The 19,372-nt window shown below is 35.7% G+C and overlaps 6 protein-coding genes and 1 pseudogene across 12 annotated transcripts; 2 read left to right on the top strand and 5 right to left on the bottom strand.

Annotated features, from left to right (window-relative positions):
* Positions 1-1,824: 1,824 nt before the first annotated feature.
* LOC104792864 (serine/threonine-protein kinase ppk15) lies at positions 1,825-5,222 on the top strand. Its single transcript, XM_010519121.3, has 7 exons — positions 1,825-2,989; positions 3,120-3,633; positions 3,699-3,978; positions 4,059-4,166; positions 4,247-4,525; positions 4,628-4,771; positions 4,860-5,222. The coding sequence occupies exons 1-7, from the start codon at positions 2,692-2,694 to the stop codon at positions 5,040-5,042; spliced, it is 1,806 nt and encodes a 601-aa protein (XP_010517423.1). The 5' UTR covers positions 1,825-2,691; the 3' UTR covers positions 5,043-5,222.
* An 879-nt stretch (positions 5,223-6,101) lies between these two features.
* Positions 6,102-15,456, top strand: LOC104792862 (uncharacterized). 7 transcript variants are annotated; one of them, XR_015559858.1, is made up of 12 exons: positions 6,102-6,642; positions 6,815-6,943; positions 7,042-7,162; positions 7,253-7,334; positions 7,435-7,588; positions 7,705-7,838; positions 8,793-9,320; positions 9,661-9,926; positions 10,026-10,118; positions 10,206-10,319; positions 10,402-10,550; positions 12,438-13,835. XR_015559858.1 is itself a non-coding variant. In XM_010519119.3 (6 exons), exons 1-6 carry the CDS (start codon positions 6,355-6,357, stop codon positions 7,750-7,752), a joined length of 822 nt encoding a protein of 273 aa, XP_010517421.1. In that variant the 5' UTR covers positions 6,102-6,354; the 3' UTR covers positions 7,753-8,026. The 7 variants fall into 7 exon arrangements, 2 of the variants coding, with proteins under 2 accessions (XP_010517421.1, XP_010517420.2); XR_015559856.1 differs by lacking the exons at positions 8,793-9,320; positions 12,438-13,835 and adding an exon at positions 13,957-15,456 and having other exon boundaries at positions 7,698-7,838; XR_015559859.1 differs by lacking the exons at positions 8,793-9,320; positions 12,438-13,835 and adding an exon at positions 10,645-10,725.
* LOC147942974 (putative B3 domain-containing protein At4g03170 pseudogene) lies at positions 8,615-9,310 on the bottom strand (annotated as a pseudogene).
* Positions 11,189-11,841, bottom strand: LOC104793802 (putative B3 domain-containing protein At4g03160). Its single transcript, XM_087454636.1, is given in 2 exon segments — positions 11,189-11,579; positions 11,582-11,841. Coding segments are annotated over 2 exon segments (570 nt in total). The 5' UTR covers positions 11,838-11,841; the 3' UTR covers positions 11,189-11,265.
* Positions 12,331-15,488, bottom strand: LOC104782479 (phosphoinositide phospholipase C 6). The gene is made up of 9 exons (XM_087454635.1): positions 14,744-15,488; positions 14,460-14,656; positions 14,235-14,370; positions 13,895-14,146; positions 13,625-13,824; positions 13,430-13,547; positions 13,133-13,285; positions 12,953-13,039; positions 12,331-12,860 (listed from the first exon to the last, which is right to left on the bottom strand). The coding sequence occupies exons 1-9, from the start codon at positions 15,149-15,151 to the stop codon at positions 12,567-12,569; spliced, it is 1,845 nt and encodes a 614-aa protein (XP_087310761.1). The 5' UTR covers positions 15,152-15,488; the 3' UTR covers positions 12,331-12,566.
* Positions 15,489-16,017: 529 nt separating this feature from the next.
* On the bottom strand, positions 16,018-16,968 carry LOC104792861 (uncharacterized). The gene is made up of 2 exons (XM_010519108.2): positions 16,686-16,968; positions 16,018-16,563 (listed from the first exon to the last, which is right to left on the bottom strand). Exons 1-2 carry the CDS (start codon positions 16,870-16,872, stop codon positions 16,235-16,237), a joined length of 516 nt encoding a protein of 171 aa, XP_010517410.1. The 5' UTR covers positions 16,873-16,968; the 3' UTR covers positions 16,018-16,234.
* Positions 16,969-17,503: 535 nt separating this feature from the next.
* Positions 17,504-19,324, bottom strand: LOC104792860 (protein yippee-like). The gene is made up of 5 exons (XM_010519107.2): positions 18,854-19,324; positions 18,232-18,275; positions 18,031-18,139; positions 17,873-17,928; positions 17,504-17,796 (listed from the first exon to the last, which is right to left on the bottom strand). The coding sequence occupies exons 1-5, from the start codon at positions 18,947-18,949 to the stop codon at positions 17,709-17,711; spliced, it is 393 nt and encodes a 130-aa protein (XP_010517409.1). The 5' UTR covers positions 18,950-19,324; the 3' UTR covers positions 17,504-17,708.
* Positions 19,325-19,372: the final 48 nt, after the last annotated feature.

Here is a 19,372-nt window from a genome sequence, read left to right as displayed (position 1 = left end):
AGAAATTTTCTTGTAGAATATATGATTACTGTGGAAACATGAAAGTATATGATTACCCAACCTTATTACATATACAGTAGTACTTCTCCTTCAATTCTATCAATCTTATAATTGAATACGTTACAAAAGAGATAAAGGGCAATATCATGGGCTTGTCCCATAAACCTTTTATCAACAATTAAGCCCATTAGTGTTATATGGACATGTCTCATGAGTGGAACATGTTAGTCACCAAACTATATAGTTCGATCGTTGAAAACATTTGGATTTTCTACTTTGTATGCATATATGTTGTAACATTTTACAATATTTTGAATACCTTTTATATTTATTCTTTTCACTATTTTTCGCCAAGCCTAAATGAGTTTAGAACTTATGCTGTGTACGTCAGACCACCAACCAAAAACAATCTCATCACCGGACATAGAGAATGTAATGAAATAAATTAAACTTTCAATTAGCAAAGCCCTAAATTCTTTGGCGAAAAAAAAAGTTCTGAAAATGGGGTCACGTGGAAAAGCTGATATAGCTCACAGCCTCACACTAATGGCTTTGGTGAGAAAACAATATAATTGTAGTCGGTGGGGGTTCAGATCAATTATAGCAAAAAAATATAATAATGATGATTATTTACTATAGAGCTACTAGTAAAACCATGATTAGTCACCCACCACATGGACGTCGTACCAAATCCTCTGTTTCTAAAAGCTTTCTTTATATTATTACCACTCTCTAAAAATGTTTGATTTTTCAGAGGTTGGCTCTAGATTTTTAAAATAAGAAAAAATATATTTTAACTTTAATAAGGCTTTTATCAAATTAAATTCTAATAAGAAACAATGTTGACCAAAAAAAAAAGAAAAAAGAAGAGAGAAACAAAATAGCATTTATAAATAGAGAAACTAATACTCTTGGACTCACAAAAATTAAAATCAAATTATTATTGGTATCTTCATGTTTATGTTGCTATGGACAGGAGAACTGTGAACTAACTTCGACTTAAAGCAAAACAATTATGAAATGATTGTGGCTACTCGGTTCAGTGTGTTACTTACTTATAAAATAATCATAAAACTTAAGAGCTAAGAGTTAGATTAGTCCAAAAACGATTGATCTTTACAAATACAATAAATTGCCAGCATATGAGAGAGTTGCACTTGCACGAGCTGTTTTTTTTTTCTTTTCAAGAACGAACACTTTCAACTTCGCTTCAAAATTTGGATGAATTATTGAACTTAAGGTTAAATTCGATTTTGTTTGGGCTGAATACTCTTTAAGCATATTAATTCATTAGGCTATAATACCTTTGGTTTGGTCAATTGCTTTTTGTTAACTTGCTAGTACTCCAATCCGGCAACCCTACCTACCCCAAACCATTTGGCTATCACTATTTACGGTATATTATTGTAGTCTAAGTCCGAATCAAAATGGTACTTACTTGTTCAACTTCCTAATTCGATTATACGATTCCATGTTAACAAAAAGCAAAAAACACACACACACAATTGTCCATAATGGCGTAATAAAACATTATTCTAACGTTCCACGGATTTTCAGTTTGCCTTTCAGCTGTCAACTTTATTTGATTTTTGTCTTTATCCTGCTTTACTTGAATTCGCCTCTACAACTACAACGTTCAATTCCTGTTGTAATAGGTTTAAAAAGGTATGAGGGGAAGCACTTTAATAGAGAGAAGAAAATAAAAGGCAGGAGTAAAAGCAAAAAAGTAAAGGAAAAAAAAAAAAGACACAATCTCCTATTGAATTGCTAGAGATTTATCATTAAGTTATATAGTATGATCATCTCCCCCCAAATTCATGATATACTCTTAAAGTCTTAACTACCTTGCCTCATCTAGCATTATATGGACCAGACAACACTTCTCTAAACTAAAATCAACTACAACAATTTTTTGTAACATTGAAAAGTCTTAAGAAAAAATTAGTCTATTTAGATTAGGTTAGTGATGATGAATGTTGATGATGATGATGTTGAAGAATTGATAGATTCGCTTTGTTATAAATTAAATTAAAATAAAACCACAGTGGAAGATTTAGAGATTTGTTTAAGTAGAATTAATAACAATCATCTGAAAGATTCTTCCTTTTTTAGATTATTTTATTAAACTTTTGAATTCGATTTTGTCCCAATTCAAGACCAAAAAAATAATGTTTATAAAACTTCCGTCGGTTCAACATTAAAAAATATAATAAAGTCAAAATACACCAAAAAAAAAAAAAAAAACAGTGATATCATTTACACATGTCAATCAACGATTGGTACACGTGTCATTAAGGTGAAAAAGAATTAGAGAAAAAAAAAAAAAGGAAACCACGAACGTTGAAACCTATCAATCCCGTAACCTGAAGAAACCGGTAAGACAAGACATCGCACCATGTCCGTTATTGTTAATTTTGGTCCTATAGAGCCAACACAGAGCAGAAGACGAAGATGATGAAGAAGAAAGATCAGAGATTTAGATTTAAGTTATCAGAAACCATACGAAGACTTTTAAGAAGCTTATCATCAATGGGTTTTAGTTTTTTTACTCGATTCACGATCACGTGATTTCAAGTTTCAATCTTTCTCTTCTCTTCTCTTCTCTTACCTCTCTCTCTCTTTCTCAGTCCGTGTCTCTCGCTTCTGAAACTCTCTCGTGAGTGTGTGGTTGGGGTTTTGGTCATTGGGTCAATGGCGGTTGATGTGAAATCTGTGCTTGAGTTTCTCCGGAGGAATGGTTTAACGGAGGCGGAATCTGCTTTGAGAGACGATATCAACGAGAAGAACCAACTCGCTTCCTTCGATTTCGAGAAGTTTCTGTTTCCTATTCCTCCTCCGATAAGAATCACGGCGAGTTCTCGTCCTTCTGATTCCGCCGGCGAAGATTCCGGTGGTGGTGCTGATGGCTTGAAGTCTTCTTCTTCTTCTGACGACGACGACGAGTTTGTCAGCTTGGACTCCTCCTCTTCTGGCTTCTGTTCTTCTTCCGGTGAGCTTTTACTAACTTTTCCGATCTTAATGAAACAGAACTGGACTTGGTATTTGCTAGATGTTGATAGTTTGATTCTTGATCTGATTTCAAGAAATCGAAGCTCAAGATTTTGATTGTATAAATGCAGGGTTTGTGAATCCTTATGGAGATGGTTCATCATCTGATGGACAGTCTCAATTTGGGACGGCTAGAACATATCCGGAGTGGAGCGAGTTTTACTTGCACAACAATGAGACTGAAGATGAAGATGAGTTCATGTCTCCTGCATTTAGAGAATCTGATTTCTTCATCTGTCCTGTAACCGCTGAGGATAAGTTCATAACAGATAACCAATTCGAGAACACTGTTGGTGTTTATGATAAGTCATCATCTCAAGGGTCTCAAACTGAAGCTAGTCTTGATTACTTAGATAAGCCGTTTCTTCTTAGCAATGTGGAGGATGATAACGAGGACTCAAAAGATTTCATTGGTCTAGATGATAAAACTGATGAGCTTGTTGATGAGTTTAGCGGTGAAGAAAGTGATACAAAAGATAATGGTGGTGATCAGGGAAATGTAACAGATGAAGAGGTTGATGTCGATCATGAGTTTGAAGATGAATATGAAGTATTTGATCTTAGAATCATTCACTGGAAAAACAGGTATGCGTTCATTTGCATTGGTAAGTCCTAAATAGAAAGATGGATTTGTAATCGTTTCTTTACAGGACTGGATTCGAAGAGAACAAAGATCTACCAATTGTGATAAACACAGTGATTGGTGGAAGATACTACATTACTGAATACATTGGTTCTGCTGCATTTAGCAAGGTAGTTCAAGCACAGGATCTACATAACGGGGTTGATGTTTGCCTCAAGATTATCAAGAATGATAAAGATTTCTTCGATCAGAGTTTAGATGAGATCAAGCTATTGAAACATGTCAATAAGCATGATCCTGCTGATGAACATCACATCTTGCGCCTCTATGATTACTTCTACCACCAGGTAAGAGTTCTTGAAAGACTGAATTATCAGTTTCTCTCAACCAAGAAGTTTCTAATTCTTGAAGATATAATATGTAACAGGAACATCTGTTTATCGTCTGTGAACTTCTCCGAGCGAACTTGTATGAGTTTCAGAAATTTAACCAAGAGTCAGGAGGAGAACCATACTTCAACTTAAACAGACTTCAGGTTTGTTGTTTCGTAGACCTGAAAAAATGCCTAAAAATAGGTTTTTGTTTATTTCTATTGATGTTTTTTTGTTTCCTCAGGTTATAACTCGTCAGTGTTTAGATGCACTTGTGTTCCTCCACGGATTAGGAATCATACATTGTGATCTCAAACCTGAGAATATACTGATAAAGAGTTACAAAAGATGCGCGGTGAAAATCATAGATCTTGGAAGCAGTTGTTTCCGGTCTGACAACTTGTGTCTGTATGTACAATCACGTTCCTATAGAGCTCCTGAAGTGATTCTCGGGCTTCCATATGATGAAAAGATCGATATGTGGTCACTTGGGTGTATTTTAGCAGAGCTCTGCTCTGGTGAGGTACTGTCTGGTTTCCATCTATATGTTTTATCCTACATACTAAAGAAACTAGTAACACAAAATGTAACAATGTGTGTGTGTATGTGTGTGTGTGTGCATCAGGTTCTGTTTCCAAACGAAGCAGTAGCGATGATATTGGCTAGGATTGTTGCGGTATTAGGTCCTATAGAAACAGAGATGCTAGAGAAAGGTCAAGAGACACATAAATACTTTACCAAAGAGTATGATATCTACCACTTAAACGAGGTAATTTATATTTGATATAATAACCGAAAAGACTTGAGACTTATTTGCTTGAGTGTGACGCATTGTTGTTGTTGTTTTGGTGTGATAGGAGAGCAATGAGATTGAATACATAATCACAGAAGAATCATGTTTGGAAGAACAATTACAAGTTAGTGATGAATTGTTCGTAGATTTTGTAAGGACTCTACTTGAGATCAATCCATTGAGACGTCCAACAGCTCTTGAGGCACTTAACCACCCTTGGCTCTCTTCTTCTTCTTCTTACGATTGATTGAATTTGTTTTTTATTTTCTTTTGGCTTCTTATTGTGTTGTCTGGTTCTCTGCTCTTTTTTTTTTCTTCTTGGTTATAAGATTATGTGTATAGAACTGTTTTTACATTGATTTCTTCACATTGTAAGTAAAATGCTTGTGTTGTGCAATTAAAGAATTTTGATACATAGTTTCAGTTACCGGTTGTTGGGTTTATAGATCAAAAACTTAAAACTAAAATATTGGACCACCATATTGATGATGTACATTTGATGATGACCAAATATGGTACATTATTTTTGTTACCTACTCCTTGTACCAAATACCAAATGCCAATTATGGATTTTAGTAGTTGGAACAAAATTCCAATGTAACATAATTGATACCCTTTCCATACAATATCAATCAAAATACACAAAGTGAAAAAAAAAAAAAAGAAAAAAAATAAGTGAAGATGTCATTTAAAAACTTTTCTTAAAAACAAAAGGTTGACCAATATAGATATTTATATATAAATAAAATCCCAGTTTTTAATATAATATGATATCATGTTTAATTATGATTCTACTTTAAAATACTTAAAATTAAATGTTAGATTTTGTGCATCTTAAATAGAAAAAAAAAAGCATATGAAATCTGAAAAAAATGATTAGGTGAAATTTTGATTTCTTTATATATTTGTGTGTTTTACTTTTTTTTTTTTTTTTTTTTTAACAAAAAAATCAGTTCGGACGAGCCAATTAGGGAGAAAATTGTCTACAAACAAAACATGATGATGCAGAGACACACGCGCTTGACGCGCTAAAGAATCCGCTCGTACATTAACATTACAAAAAAACATAAATCAAAGAGAAAGAAGAAAACTTCTCGCTATCGATCTGAATGTCGTCTAAATATGTTGCAAAAACGGCCAATTAGTGTGTTTTACTTTATTTATGTGATATGTAATATAATTTTATTGATGAATTTATTCAATTAACACGCATAATAGATAAATTAGTTCATAATAATAATTGCAAGCTTTCCTTTTTCCAATAATGTTTCCATTATATATAAAAAAATGTTAAAAAGGAATGAACGCAGCACTTTCTTCTCTTACAAATCTGTCTCTTCCTTAAAAACTTCCCCAACCTTCATTTCTCCACGCGTGTCTTCCCACCTCACTTATATATACTGAAACATTCGACGTGTTTCTCATTCTCCAAAATAAGCGCGTGAATCGTATCTAATTAAAAAAAAAAAAAAAAGAATTGGCGTTTTGCCTCCTTTCATCAAAAAGCTTGCGTGAGCCATCTTTTGCTCTGTTTGTTGAAAGCTCGATTAGTTCGATTCATGGCGGAATTGAGTCAAGCCGATTTGGTTTACTCTCCTCGTTCGGTTCAACTATGGAATGTTTTGGTAAACTGGCTCGATTTTTTCTATCGGTTCTTTCTCAAGATCCTTCGTGTTGATGCTCATCATCATTCACTTCTCTCTACCTCTCCTTCGACAAAGGATGGTTTCAAACCTTTGTCGGTCCTCGATTTACCGAAGAGTGAGACGGAATCACCTGTTTCCATTGAAATCGCCTCCGAGAGAACCTCTACTGACGGCCAAGTCAGTACCATCCAGAAACTAACGGTATGCTCTTGTCTTTTCAGAAAATGCTTCAAGAAACTGCGATCATTTCTAGAATCTTTTAGCTTGTTTGGTTTGGTTGTGACTTGGGATTAGCATGGTCAATTTTGATGCATAATTTATAGTTTTGCCTAGTAGCTATATGTAGTGTTTTGAGTTAGTCTGAGATGTGTAGGTAGTTCTTGACTTGGATGAAACACTAGTGAGTGCCTATGAGACATCTAGTATACCTACTGCATTACGTACACAAGCTATTGAAGCTGGGTTGAAGTGGTTCGAGCTGGAATGTGTATCATCAACCAAGGTGATCTTACTACTAAGTACTACCTATCAAGTTACTTAACCAAGGTTAATTTGGTTGATATGCAAATAATTAATCTCATTTTTTTTTTCTGCGTGAAGGAATGCAATGGGAAGCCTAAAACCAGCCATGTAACAGTGTTTGAGCGTCCAGGATTGCACGAATTCTTAGAACAACTCAGCCAATTTGCACATCTTATTCTTTTTACCGCTGCCCTAGAAGGTACCTCCTTGAGAGTCACTACTTCTCTGTTTTATCACCCTCTCTGTTCTCATTTTAAGCGTTTTTAAACATGTTGCTCAAAATCTGCAGATTATGCTAGACCTATTGTGGATAGAATAGATACAAAACGTGTATTAAACCATCGGCTTTATCGTCCTTCTACGATCAGCACGTAAGTTGCTAGTTTGAACAAATGATCATATGATTTACCTTTCTTTTTTAATGATATGGTTGTGAGTGAGTGAGTGTATTCTCTGTGTTCCCAATATCAGGCAATATCGAGATCATGTGAAGGATCTATTATGCGTTTCAAAGAATATGTGTAGGACTGTTATTGTCGACAACAATCCTTACTGCTTTCTATTACAACCTTTAAACGGGATTCCATGTGAATCGTTTTCCGCAGAACAGCCAAATGATACTCAGGTATGTAAATCCAAACTCATTTTTTGTTCATGTAAGACTGAAAACAAGTTTGTTCATCCGTTGGAATCTAATGAGATCTCATTTATGCAACCAAAAAAACATATTGAAGCTACTAGACGTTGTTCTCCCACTTCTTAAGCAACTTTCAGAAGAAGAAGATGTAAGACTAGCGCTTTACGATAGATTTCACATGCCTGAATGGTTTGAGAAGCAAGGCATACCACGCTCTTGCTGGACATCATCATCACAGGTACCTGAATCTAGATAGTTGGAATCTCTCTCAATCTCATAGCTCACATATATAAGTGGAAACTGTTAGACAAGTTTGGTTGGGACCAACCAACTAAATTTTAGGTTTGTCTAGATTGGACATACCATTGTGACTGTGTATTCATGTTTTGATTAAAATAAAAATAAAGATCAGAGTCTGTTACTAAACATGTCCAACATGTTTGTTTTTGCTTCCTATTTTATGGCAACTTCATGTTGGTCGACATGAAACATGGCCATATCCAAAAAAAATTACAATCCACAATCTATCTTTTTTCAAATCAGCTCATGTTTTTCGTATACCAAAATACAAAACCTATAAATATTAACCTCAAAAGTATCATGGTTTGACATTGAACGTTTTGGCATGTGTAGCCATGTAAAATTATTGTGATGCACTAAAAAAATTCTTGTTACTTGATTTATAGATTACCATAGCATTTGGCTTTGTATGATTATAGGATTTGTATTACGTATCTGAATCCATCAGTCACCTTCACTCCTATTGGTAATTTAGTATTAGCACCTAACCTGATAACGTATTCTCTTACTTATATGACTTATCATAAGACCCTCGTGGATTGAATAGCGAAATAATTCCCTAAAGAACCCTAGTTAATAACCCTGATAAATCCTTTACTAGTTAACACCTTTTAAAAATAAAAATAACCCCAAAAAAAAAAAAGAGAGAGACAAAAACCCCAAACACACAAAACACAAAACCCTAATTTGGATTCAAGAAGGCCGTCTTCAAGATCATCCCACTGGATCTATCAAAGAAAATCTAACATAGTCAATAGCGAAGCAAATCTTTTGTGTCTTTATATGCCTAAACATCCAAACAGTGATGAAATCGGAAGTCATCACAAGACCATGCTTTGCCACAAACTCCTTCCATCCCGAAGTTAAAACAGGTGTTCTAACCCCATTCCAGATCTTGAACTTCATCTGTTGAACTTCCCCGTCTGGTCCGTGCACCGAAACATCAAGCCCTAAGCTCGGATTCTCTGATTCTTCTAGAAAAGGAAGCATCGTCTCCTCCACTAGCAGCCTCGGTAACAAGAGCCTGCTTTGATCCTTATCCACGTCGCTCAACATCAACTGCTTCTTTAGCGGTTTGCTGAATCGCCTCGTCACCTCACCAGCCTGGAATATCTCTAGTGGATCAGGGTCATCTCTGTACCATGCCTGAATGAGCCTCAGAGTTTCTTCTGAAAAGAGCTCCTCCTTATTTATTTTCATCGTATTCTGATTGTTGTCAGCATATTTCCTCTTCCTAGACGGTTTTTGATGAGCTTGGCTTACTTGTGATAATGGAGTCGACTCAACCTCATCATCTATATCGTCTTCTTCTGGTGACTGATTTAGATATTGAGCTTGAGCTTGGTGTAGGTGCATCAATGTCCAGGCAGCCACGTGAAGGTCTTCATCTTCTTCTTGTGTGAAAGCCATGATTTCTCAGGTTCTCCCTATCTTACCTTGCGGAACAGTCAATATATTTAGGGTTTGTATTTTCTTTCTTTCTTGTATGAACGCTTAACTAAATTTATTTTCCTTATATACTTAGGTTTTCCATTTTAAATTGTATTCTCCTTTATTAAAAAGCAAATAAAACATTTATTCAGGATATTGGTTAAAATTTAATTAAGAAGTTAATATAAATCGAAGTTTCTTGGTGTGATATATATCATATATCAATTTAATTGAGTGATATATCACATATATATATATATATGATATATATATATATCATATGATATTGATATATATCACTCATGCATCCCCTACTCTCTTTAACGCAGGAACACTAAGGCATTGAAATTTATGTATAGAAATATAGAATAGACGGAGCCTGCTACGACGTCCAAACACTATATGTTCCAATACTGGAGGAACTTAGGGCTAGAGACTTGTCTTATGCAGTTATGCTAAACTAGGTTCCACATCTATTCATGGAGTGAGTCTGGAGTAAAGGGCATTGGTCACTGTTTTTTTCCTAATGAAGCCCCAGCTTTGCCAGAACTCAAGATTGATTTTGAGAGATTGTACACGAAGTGTTGAAAGAGAGGTGAATCCCTATTTTATCCATTGATATGCTCTGTTTCTTATGTAACTTGAGTTCTTGTTATCTCCATACAAGTTATGTTTGTTCATTATTTGTCTCTAGGGGAAAGCCAAGAAGGTTCTTGAGGCGCGGCTACATTGGTGTATAATCTTGACATCCCAGCTTGAAACAGGAACGCCATACATGCTTTTCAAGGTAAGAAAATATTCATGACTCTGCAGTTATATGTTACTAACATATAACCCACTGGTTCTTACTGCTGCTTTTGATACTCTACTGTAGAATTCATGTAACCGCAAAAGCAAGAACTTCAAACATGCGTGATAGTCTGGTAGACCTACTGATATTGATGTACAAAAGTCTTGCAGATACATTTTTCCATTTGAATCTCCAAAGGTACACTTCTTTACGTAATAATCAACCTTAGGATCAGTAGTTCTGTTTCCTCTGTTTTAATAAGTTTGGTTTTGTTACTCAGGGCCAACAACTGAATTAGGGTATATTTGAAAGTTGAAACTATATATAACTTTGTACTACCATGCACTCAAAGCATCTTCAGAGCTTGCGGCAAGTGATGGTGCCTATGAGACATAAAAAGGATGAAAGGAAGCTAGTCCTGTGAGCAAGGTATGCATTTCTTCCGGCAATTAATATTTCAATAGCCTATGACTAAACTTCATAATATCCATTGTTCGGTTGACTTTATCTGATGATTCTCTAGGGAACTCTTCAACCTGACATGTGGAATAACAATTGAAACATAATTTTCGTAAAAATAGTTAAAAATAAAATGATTCAATAACACAGTGATTTTTAGTTTGATTTTTTTTCAAATTTAAAATCCGCATACATGGATCATGATATATTCTAAAATTTGATTGCTGGACTTAATTACACCCTCAATATCTTTTTACAATCTAATATTCCAATATCTCTCTATTTTATTTTTCAGCAAAGCTTTTCAACCTTGGCTATGGATTTATATATAAGCGGACCATTATATATTCTAAATTTTGATTGCTGGACTTACATGATCCGTTTCTTTAAGGTTTAGTTCCACTTAACCTTGGCGAAAATCATTTTAGGGAGGGATAAACTACACAATACTCGTAGCGAACACAAGTCACAAGAAATTAAACAAAGTGATATATGAAGCAGTGATATCCACCTTGGCTTCTTGCTATCCTTAAGGAAAAAGAAAACTTGATAGATTAATTTCGTGTTTATAAAACCTGAAAACTCTCTTTATTAATGATAACACCTTGTTTTCTTTTTAAGAACACCAAACAAAAAAAAAGAAAAAAAAAAACCCTAAAAACACTCACATGCACACAAAACCATACTATGAATTCGAGGTAGCTTTGGATATTCTTTTACTCAGCTTACCATCTACAGGATACTTATGCCTATTAATAGCAAAGCAAATCCGACGAGTCTTTTTGTGTCTAAACATCCAAATAGTGAGAAAATCGCAATGCATCTTGAGATCATATGCCTCCACGAACTCCCTCCATCCCGCACTCTTCAAAACAGGTGTGTCCTGACGGTTACCCCACATCTTGAACACCATATCATGTGTACCATGAGTCTTGACGTCAGGTCCATACACTACAACATCACGCCCATCAATCCCAAGTTTATCTGTTTTTCCCAAAACATCATGGTTTTCCCCGGCTTCTTCCCTAACAGGAGCCTGCAGTGATGAGCCAACACGTCGCTCTCCATCAACTGCTTCCGAAACGGTTTGCTGCAATCTCCCACCACATCTGGATCAGGGAAAAATATCGATCTCGGAGGTTTTTCCGGCGTATTGGCTTTCCATTGGAGCATGAGCTGTAGGGTTTCTTCGGAATCGTCTTCCTTCACGGTTTTATTCTTCTTACGACCCTCTTTTCTATTCGTTTGGCTACACATTTTCACTTCCAATTCATCCTCACTTACGAATTCTTCTTCCTCTTCTTCGTCCTCTTCGTCCTCTTCTTCCTCATCTTCGTCTTCTTCGTCCTCTTCTTCCTCATATTCTACCTCTTCGTCCTCTTCTTCCTCATCTTCTACCTCTTCTACCTCTTCGTCCTCTTCTTCCTCATCTTCGTCTTCTAAAAAAATAAAAACAGGGTCTTGATAATATAGTAATAGTAATGCTTGCGCAACCTCATATTCGTCTGGCGTTACACTTTCAGCCATCAATCCTCAAGCTCTATTTGACGATGTAATTGGTGTTTTTCTTACAAAACCTTATCATATATATATACTTCCACATGCACAATTCCTTTTTCGTTTAGTACTAGGAATTATAAAATCAATTTTTTTTTTCCTTAAAGTAGATGGAGTTAAATTTGAATATAGAGTTTAATTTTTCCAAAGATATATATCCTCACCCCTGTAGTAAAAGTTATGTATATCTCAATTATGAAAAAATTGCAAGTATATATGGATAATCATCTTACATTAGATTTTACATACTGAAAAAAATATATAGCCTCTATATAAATTATATTTTCTTCAATATGGTAGGTAAATACACTTTTGGAGATATCAGAGCAAGATCAACTCGATCATTCAAGCTACATTATACAATATCTCAAATCCTTTTTGAAATGGTGCAAATCCTTTCTCGGAGACACACATTTCTATTAAGCCAAATCATTCGAAGATGAAACGCATAAGAAGCCGTACTGATTTCATTTTCTCACCCTTCTTATCATACAAAGGCACAGATCGAATCCCCGGTCTTAATTCTGAAACAGGCAAGCATGTTTGTCCCCCAAAATCATCCTTCTCCGACATATCATACTCTCTTACTTCGATCCTAAGCAATGCAAGCTCTGGAACGGTCAATGGGAAACTGAATTCCTCATCCCAAATTGGGTACCAGTTGTCTTCGATTATTTTTGTCTTCCTTTTCGCGTTATCCGCTGGTACACCCACTATAAACATCTACAAAGCTCATAAGTCAGCAATCTAATAAGCTTTCTGATGAATTTAAAGATTGTTACAAAAATAGTCCCTATGTATGACATTCATATTACCTTAGTGTAGAAATCAGGAGGAGAATATGCGTCAAAGTGAGTGTGACTAAAGTCCATACGCCATCCATCTCCCATATACACTTTCACCTGATGTAAGAACCGCAGCAAAAAGATAAGGCTAATGACACTTAAAATGTTACATCATCTTATATGTATACGTAGAGGTTGTTGTTTTCTTGCCTTTAACGTTTCTTTCACAGGGAGTTTCTTCCTAGGGTCAAAGACTTCGTCGTGAAACCCTTTCTTCATCAAGAAGTTAGGTTTCTTGACATAACCACAACCTCCATTGGCTCTAAACATGCCGTGCATCAACCACAGAGATTTCCCATACCCCTATAAATCACCAAATGTTTCATTTGTTATTCATAGATCTTTCTATTCTCTTTTTGTGTATAAAGGCTCTATCCTTCACCAAAGGTGGCTTAATGAGTCAAGGTATCTATCCGTAGACCTTAATCATAAAGCGTAGTTTGTTACCTGCATGTTGAATGCAATCATTTGCGCTCCATGAGTCCAACCGATAAGCGGTTTGTAGTTGGAGGAGTTAAATCTTGTCCCTTTTGGGTATATCCGAAGCAAATTCCGCTGTGTAAACCTAGAAAACATAAAGAGATCAAGTTGCATCCCAAGCATAGTAAAAAGGGTTTAGGATGGTATATAAATTAGTATCACCTTACAACATCCTGACTATTGGACGAACAAGTCCTGTCAAGTTCCTGCTCGCTTAAACTCAAACGTCTCACTTTATCAACCACAGCTTTCATCTCTTCTTTCACCGCTCCCTTTGGTTTCCCGGCGTGAATAGTGATCAACCGTTTATATGCAGGTTTCTGATCTTCACTAGCTTCTTCATCCTCTTGATCACTATCACTCTAATTCAAAACTCAAAAAGTAAATTATAAAACAACAAACAATATGATCCTTTTTATTTGAATTTGTTACCTTGCTTTCACAATCTTGGTCAAACAACATACTCTCTAGTGTCTGAACCTCCTCTGTTCTAGGTGTTTCGTCCTCGGACGATGGAGATACATTATCCTTCTGTTTAACGATCGGGTTCCTCGATTCGAGATACTCTTTAGGCGGTTTGGTTGAGATGATTATCCGATGAAGCAATGAAGCAGGAGCAGGAAACTCCGATAAGCTATCTGATTCAGGGTAATACAACATCTGCCCAAAAATCTGCGTAGCCATCTAAAAAAAAAAAAAGACAAAGAAAGATTCAAACTACATCAAGATCAAACTGATTGATTCACAAGATAGATGAATATATGTATTTTACCTCAGCAACTTTGGCTTGAAGATCAGATGTAAGATGATCCTCTAAAGTGATTATAACCGGATAAGGTGAGCTAAAAAACGCGTGATCTCTTATCGATTTCAAGCATATGATCAGCGGTACAGGCGTTGTGAGCGTCCTAAAGAATCAAGAAAGCCGCCGTTTCTGAAAATGTTTTTTTGAATAAAGAGACAGAACAAGAACAAAGAAGAACAAGGCTGTATATACCTTCCGTGAAGGACATTGATATCTGTTCCAGTAGAGTTAGGCCAAAGATCAAGCTCGATGACTCGAACACCTCTTTGCAAGGCTTTGATGACAGGGACTTCGCTACAATCGCTGCTTAGTTGATTCCCTGTAAGATACGAATTGTGCCCTGTGTATATAAAGTAATGTGACAATGGAGCTGTCATGTCCTGATGCACCTGTTTCCATCAAAACACACAAATTCACATAAAGTTTCGATTTTTATTTGGTGGGCATAGAGAAAGATTTTATTTTTAAATCGTTACGTGAGGGGTAATGGGAGGGTTGAGATCCTCGTAGAAGAGGAAATTGAAGAAATCGTCGAGATCAAGGCCGTGACGTGTGAAACGCGTGACGTGGTGTCTACGTCGTATAACCTCGTCGATCAAACGTTGAGCCTCCTCGACGGTTGTTCCTGATTCGCCTTGATGGTCATCGAGGAAAGAACAGAGCTGCTCTGCGCCCATTACGCCGGATGATCCGTCTCCGTCGCTCGAATCTCCGTCGACGCTTCCTCCGCCATTGGAGACGGCGAATTGACAGAAAGCGTCGCGGACGTCGTCGGTGGGTGTGACTTCGTTGATCTTGAACTTACGGTTGAAACATTTGAACATCTTGTAATTGTAACTACCGCTGTCGTTGTTATACGACTCTGTTTTCTTCTCCTTCCCCATTGTTAGAAAAAAAAAATCGAAAGTTTCGATTTTTAAAAAATTAGGGTTTGGGTCTTCGAATCCAGGAATATTTTGATTGTTCGTGGGATTCGAAGAACTGAGATTTGGGGATTGAGAAGAGATTGAGAGGAGAAAGAAGACAAGAGAGAGTTTCCTATAAAAGTGGAGGCTTTGAAGCGGGATCGTTTGTCTCCTCTGTTTTGATTTTTTTTCCCGACTCTTTTGAATAATTTCCTAATTCTTACCTATTCGTTTTTCCTTTTTTTTTTTTTTTTTTTTGCAAAATAAAAAATTAATTTCCTTTTTATATTACGTATCATTTCTTCATTTCTTTCTTAGGGAAGAAAAAAGAGATATATGTTAAATAACTAAAAAGAGAAATTCTTAATTTTAGTCTTGGTTCTTTAATTTAGTAAAGATCCTTTCTTTTTACACTTTTTAGGTGAAACTTGTATTAGTCTAAGAAATACTAAGTTTATATCTGTTATATGTCCAAAGTACATTTGGATTTTGTAGTCTTTCTTTGTCTTTTTTTTTTTCACTTAGTTGATATTGATAATACAGATGCTTTATGAATTATAATCATCAGCCTTTTAGTAGTTATGTTTGTTTGATTTTTATTTATGAATTCGTCAATTAACGAAATCATCATGCATATATACTTCGTCTACATCACGTCGACCTTGGATCTCTGACTTATAAAACTTGGTCGAGTTGCGTTGCAGTAATATTTTGTTTAGATTATTTTAATGTGTTTCAGAATATGCAATGCATGTAGGAGATAAATCTTTCAACATATTAGACTGAGAGTCAATGACGATTCTTTGGGTGTTATCTCGCCTAATGTAGTCTGTTTGGCTATGTGGTTATGGTAAATTTAGTTTTGTTCAATCCTAACATTTTCATTTGGCCATATGCAAAAGAATGAGATGCAATTACACTGTGTGAAACTGATAAACAATGTAAAGAGACTCAACTTGGTTCTGTGACTGAAGCGCCAACCTAAACAAGTGAGGACCACAAAATACACAAGATGAAGTATCTGTTTGATTTTTTTAGTTTTTTTTTTATTAAAACTTGTGTTTACATGTAGGTTTTACGAGGTTGGGATGATGTTCTTGAACTGTGTCCATGTAGCCTGATCGTCCCTGAGGAGTACACACGGAAGCCATTTCTTGAGGAAAGGAGTTTGATGCCTTTGTGTGTGTTGGATTTGTAGAAAGTGTGATAACATCTGCGATAGTGCTTCGGCACATGTATTGGTTTGACGAAACAAGCCTTTTCGAGTTGCGGAATTGCGTGTAGATGAGAAGGAAGATGGATGACAAATTCTCCAAAGTCATCAGTAACACCTTTTACCCATTTTGATCTCTTTTTGAATTCAGTGTGACACTTAATAGCAACAGTTGCACCTATAAGATCATGTAAACAGAAAGCATTAGACTTGGACGACGTAGCGTAGAGGCTATTAAGGTTCATGAGCTTCCAACTGAAAGACATCCAACTTTTGATGTGGAATCCTAACAGAGAATACCTGAAACAGGGGTGTTGCAAAGAACAGAACCGGTTATAACTACAGAGGAGAGTTTGTGTTCCCCATAACCAGCCATCTCCGACATCTCCCTTATACTCCATAACTTGCCTCCAGCAGCAAATGATCCATTGAAGAAGAAGAAGAAGAAGAATAACAAGAAGCAACGGAGGATGAAGAAGCTCTCCATGTTAGAAAAGTATCTCAAAATGATAAGTACTTTTCTTTAAGAATTGATGTGTGTGTAGATGATGGATTTAAGGAGAGCAAATGGTCAACCGGTCCAACTCCATTCGACTATTCTTTGTTTTAATCTCAATGTGTTATCTCAGCTAACTACACTTTGGGGGAGAAAAGTGTAGTAGTTAGCAGGAAAGGAAGAAATAAGCCAAGCCTAACATCACAAAGAAGACTGATCAATTGACTATTTGTGGGTTTGGTCAGTAAGCACTAAGCCACCATTGGTTAAAGGATTTGTTGACCAAAACCACATTTTTTCACCTTTAATCTATATATAAGCCTCCAAATTTTAGCATTGGACATATTTTTGCGACCCGTTTCGCTTTCCGAGTTCTGTCTGACTATTCGATGCATTTTAATGGTACTAAATTGGTAACTCGACCCAGATTCCGTACAGTTCCAACCAAAACATCGTTTGGTCCAAATTGAGAAAGACTGATGGCTTTCAAATCTTTGCGTCGACTGATAAAAGTGAAAGAGAAAAATGTCAAGTGCTATGGAATTCTGTATACTAATTATTTCCAAAGGCAATACCTCATTTTTTGTTTAGTAAAACACATGATACAAAATTTAGAGGAACATTTATTGTAAAATGAAGTATTTAGGTTTAAGATGGTTTCACATGAAAACCATGAGATAATCATCCATTACATAGAATCAGATTTTATTTACTGAGAGGTAAATAATGCAAGAGAAGGAGGTTTTTGTTAGTCTTATTACAACAATTTGGATTGGAGGTTGAAGAATTTACATTTACAGCAAATGTCAAATCAGAGAGAGATGGTTTCAAGCATCATCTGCATCACTTCCACCAATATGCCTTCCATGGCTACTCACCCAATAGTTGCTCCCATCAGGACCCGATATCTTAAATCTGTCAGGACAACAATTTCATAAATCAAAACCCGGTGTTCTTGGAAACTCAAGTCCTGATATGTTGGATATATAACCTTTCAAGAACAGATTTTCCTTCTTTGTACTTTTGATTCTTCTCATGAGCAGTCTCCTGGTAAACAACAGAACACACAACTTAAAAAGGTTAAAACCACCCGAAGAATTCGAACACGGATAGGTTCTTATTAGAACAGTTGATGTCTGGCTAGCTTACATATCTCCAGCCAACGATTGATCCACAAGATACACAGAAAATGTCAGCAACAGTATGTTTTCCAGTCATCATCAGTCTTTCTTCAGTCTCTCCCATTGAAACATTGGCACTAAACCAGATCATCAGAAACGCCATCACAATTTAGCAAGTATTGGATGACGATGATCATCATGAGATTGCTTAGAAATAAGAAACACTTACACCTTATTGAAGAGATAAGCTTTCCCATTCTTGCAGTGAAAAGACTAAACAAGAAACATAAAACACACAACAAACACTATTAGCTCAAGCAACAACAAATGCAGAGTCAGGGAAAGCTCAGTAGCTTTAACTATCTTTTATTCTCAAGAAGCATAAAGATAACCTATCTTAGACCACAAGGAGAGTAAAAAACGATCAAATCAGTTTTCAGATGAATAGATCATCAGCATAGGGGAACTCAACGTTAACAACTATAATTTGAATTTTAAAACTAATGAAATCATTATCTGCTTAATGGCAAATTGAACCATAACTTCAACAATGTAGTAACTCAAAATTCAAAACTCTGAAACTAATTTAAGCTTTCAAAATTACAATTGTTCTTAAATAGCATGATCCCAATAAACAAGAATCAAGTATTTCTCATGATCCCATTAAAGAAGAATCAACACACCACCACATCTCTTCTAGAGAACTATCTATCATTATATAATTCACTCAAATTTGATGAGCATGCAGAACAACAGCAAAAACAGATTCATCACAAACACATAATAAATAATATACAGAAAAAGAAAAAAAGTCAAGAATTGAGAAAAGGGACAAGAAAAGAGACAAAAACCTTGGAGATAATGTCTTCATAAGTAGCAAGATGGGTCTTACAGTGTTTACAGCTATAGATCTTCCCTTCAAGATTCACAACAAACAACCTCCCCATCTTGATACAAATCAAGAACTCAAAATCTGCTAAACAGAGCTTTCGATCTTAACAAGAAAAACAAAACAAAAAGAATAGAAATTCGGGACAGAACAATTCAGACTCTTTCTCTGTATGGACACAAATCAAAACTTGATTGGGTTGAATTTGGTGTTGTTCTGCAGTTAAGCAAATGAAAAATAATGTGGATGGGGAAGGTATAACGTCTTTTCTGAATTATTCACTCTTATTTTTCTTCCTCATCCCAGAAAAGTTGGACAACGTGTACTCTTCACCAATCGCATTTTCTATATTCATGTATATTTTATTGCTTTCTTACACTTTCTTTATACCTTTTTTTTTTGTCTATTCATTTCAAGATTTTATTGAAATTGTAGTTTTCTACATGTGTTGTAAAGTAACAAATATAATGTACATGTATAT

Source organism: Camelina sativa, chromosome 6 (genome assembly GCF_030686135.1).
Source record: "Camelina sativa cultivar CO46 ecotype springtype chromosome 6, ASM3068613v1".
NCBI classification, from domain to species: domain Eukaryota; kingdom Viridiplantae; phylum Streptophyta; class Magnoliopsida; order Brassicales; family Brassicaceae; genus Camelina; species Camelina sativa.
This window is presented reverse-complemented; position numbering and strand designations above follow the sequence as displayed.

Coding starts and splice junctions, on each gene's coding strand:
- LOC104792860 (XM_010519107.2), bottom strand. CDS start 18,949: ATGGGGAGGTTGTTTGTTGTGAATCTTGAAGGGAAGATCTATAGCTGT. Junction 18,276..18,853: donor ATGAAGACATTATCTCCAAG/GTTTTTGTCTCT, acceptor TTTCTTGTTTAG/TCTTTTCACTGCAAGAATGG. Junction 17,929..18,030: donor CAATCGTTGGCTGGAGATAT/GTAAGCTAGCCA, acceptor GTTGTTTACCAG/GAGACTGCTCATGAGAAGAA.
- LOC104792862 (XM_010519118.3), top strand. CDS start 6,355: ATGGCGGAATTGAGTCAAGCCGATTTGGTTTACTCTCCTCGTTCGGTT. Junction 6,643..6,814: donor GTACCATCCAGAAACTAACG/GTATGCTCTTGT, acceptor TGAGATGTGTAG/GTAGTTCTTGACTTGGATGA. Junction 7,335..7,434: donor CGTCCTTCTACGATCAGCAC/GTAAGTTGCTAG, acceptor TCCCAATATCAG/GCAATATCGAGATCATGTGA.
- LOC104792861 (XM_010519108.2), bottom strand. CDS start 16,872: ATGGAGAGCTTCTTCATCCTCCGTTGCTTCTTGTTATTCTTCTTCTTC. Junction 16,564..16,685: donor TTGCAACACCCCTGTTTCAG/GTATTCTCTGTT, acceptor ATGATCTTATAG/GTGCAACTGTTGCTATTAAG.
- LOC104782479 (XM_087454635.1), bottom strand. CDS start 15,151: ATGGGGAAGGAGAAGAAAACAGAGTCGTATAACAACGACAGCGGTAGT. Junction 14,657..14,743: donor ACCCTCCCATTACCCCTCAC/GTAACGATTTAA, acceptor TGATGGAAACAG/GTGCATCAGGACATGACAGC. Junction 13,825..13,894: donor ACCAAGATTGTGAAAGCAAG/GTAACAAATTCA, acceptor GTTTTGAATTAG/AGTGATAGTGATCAAGAGGA.
- LOC104792864 (XM_010519121.3), top strand. CDS start 2,692: ATGGCGGTTGATGTGAAATCTGTGCTTGAGTTTCTCCGGAGGAATGGT. Junction 2,990..3,119: donor TGGCTTCTGTTCTTCTTCCG/GTGAGCTTTTAC, acceptor GTATAAATGCAG/GGTTTGTGAATCCTTATGGA. Junction 4,167..4,246: donor TCAACTTAAACAGACTTCAG/GTTTGTTGTTTC, acceptor TTGTTTCCTCAG/GTTATAACTCGTCAGTGTTT.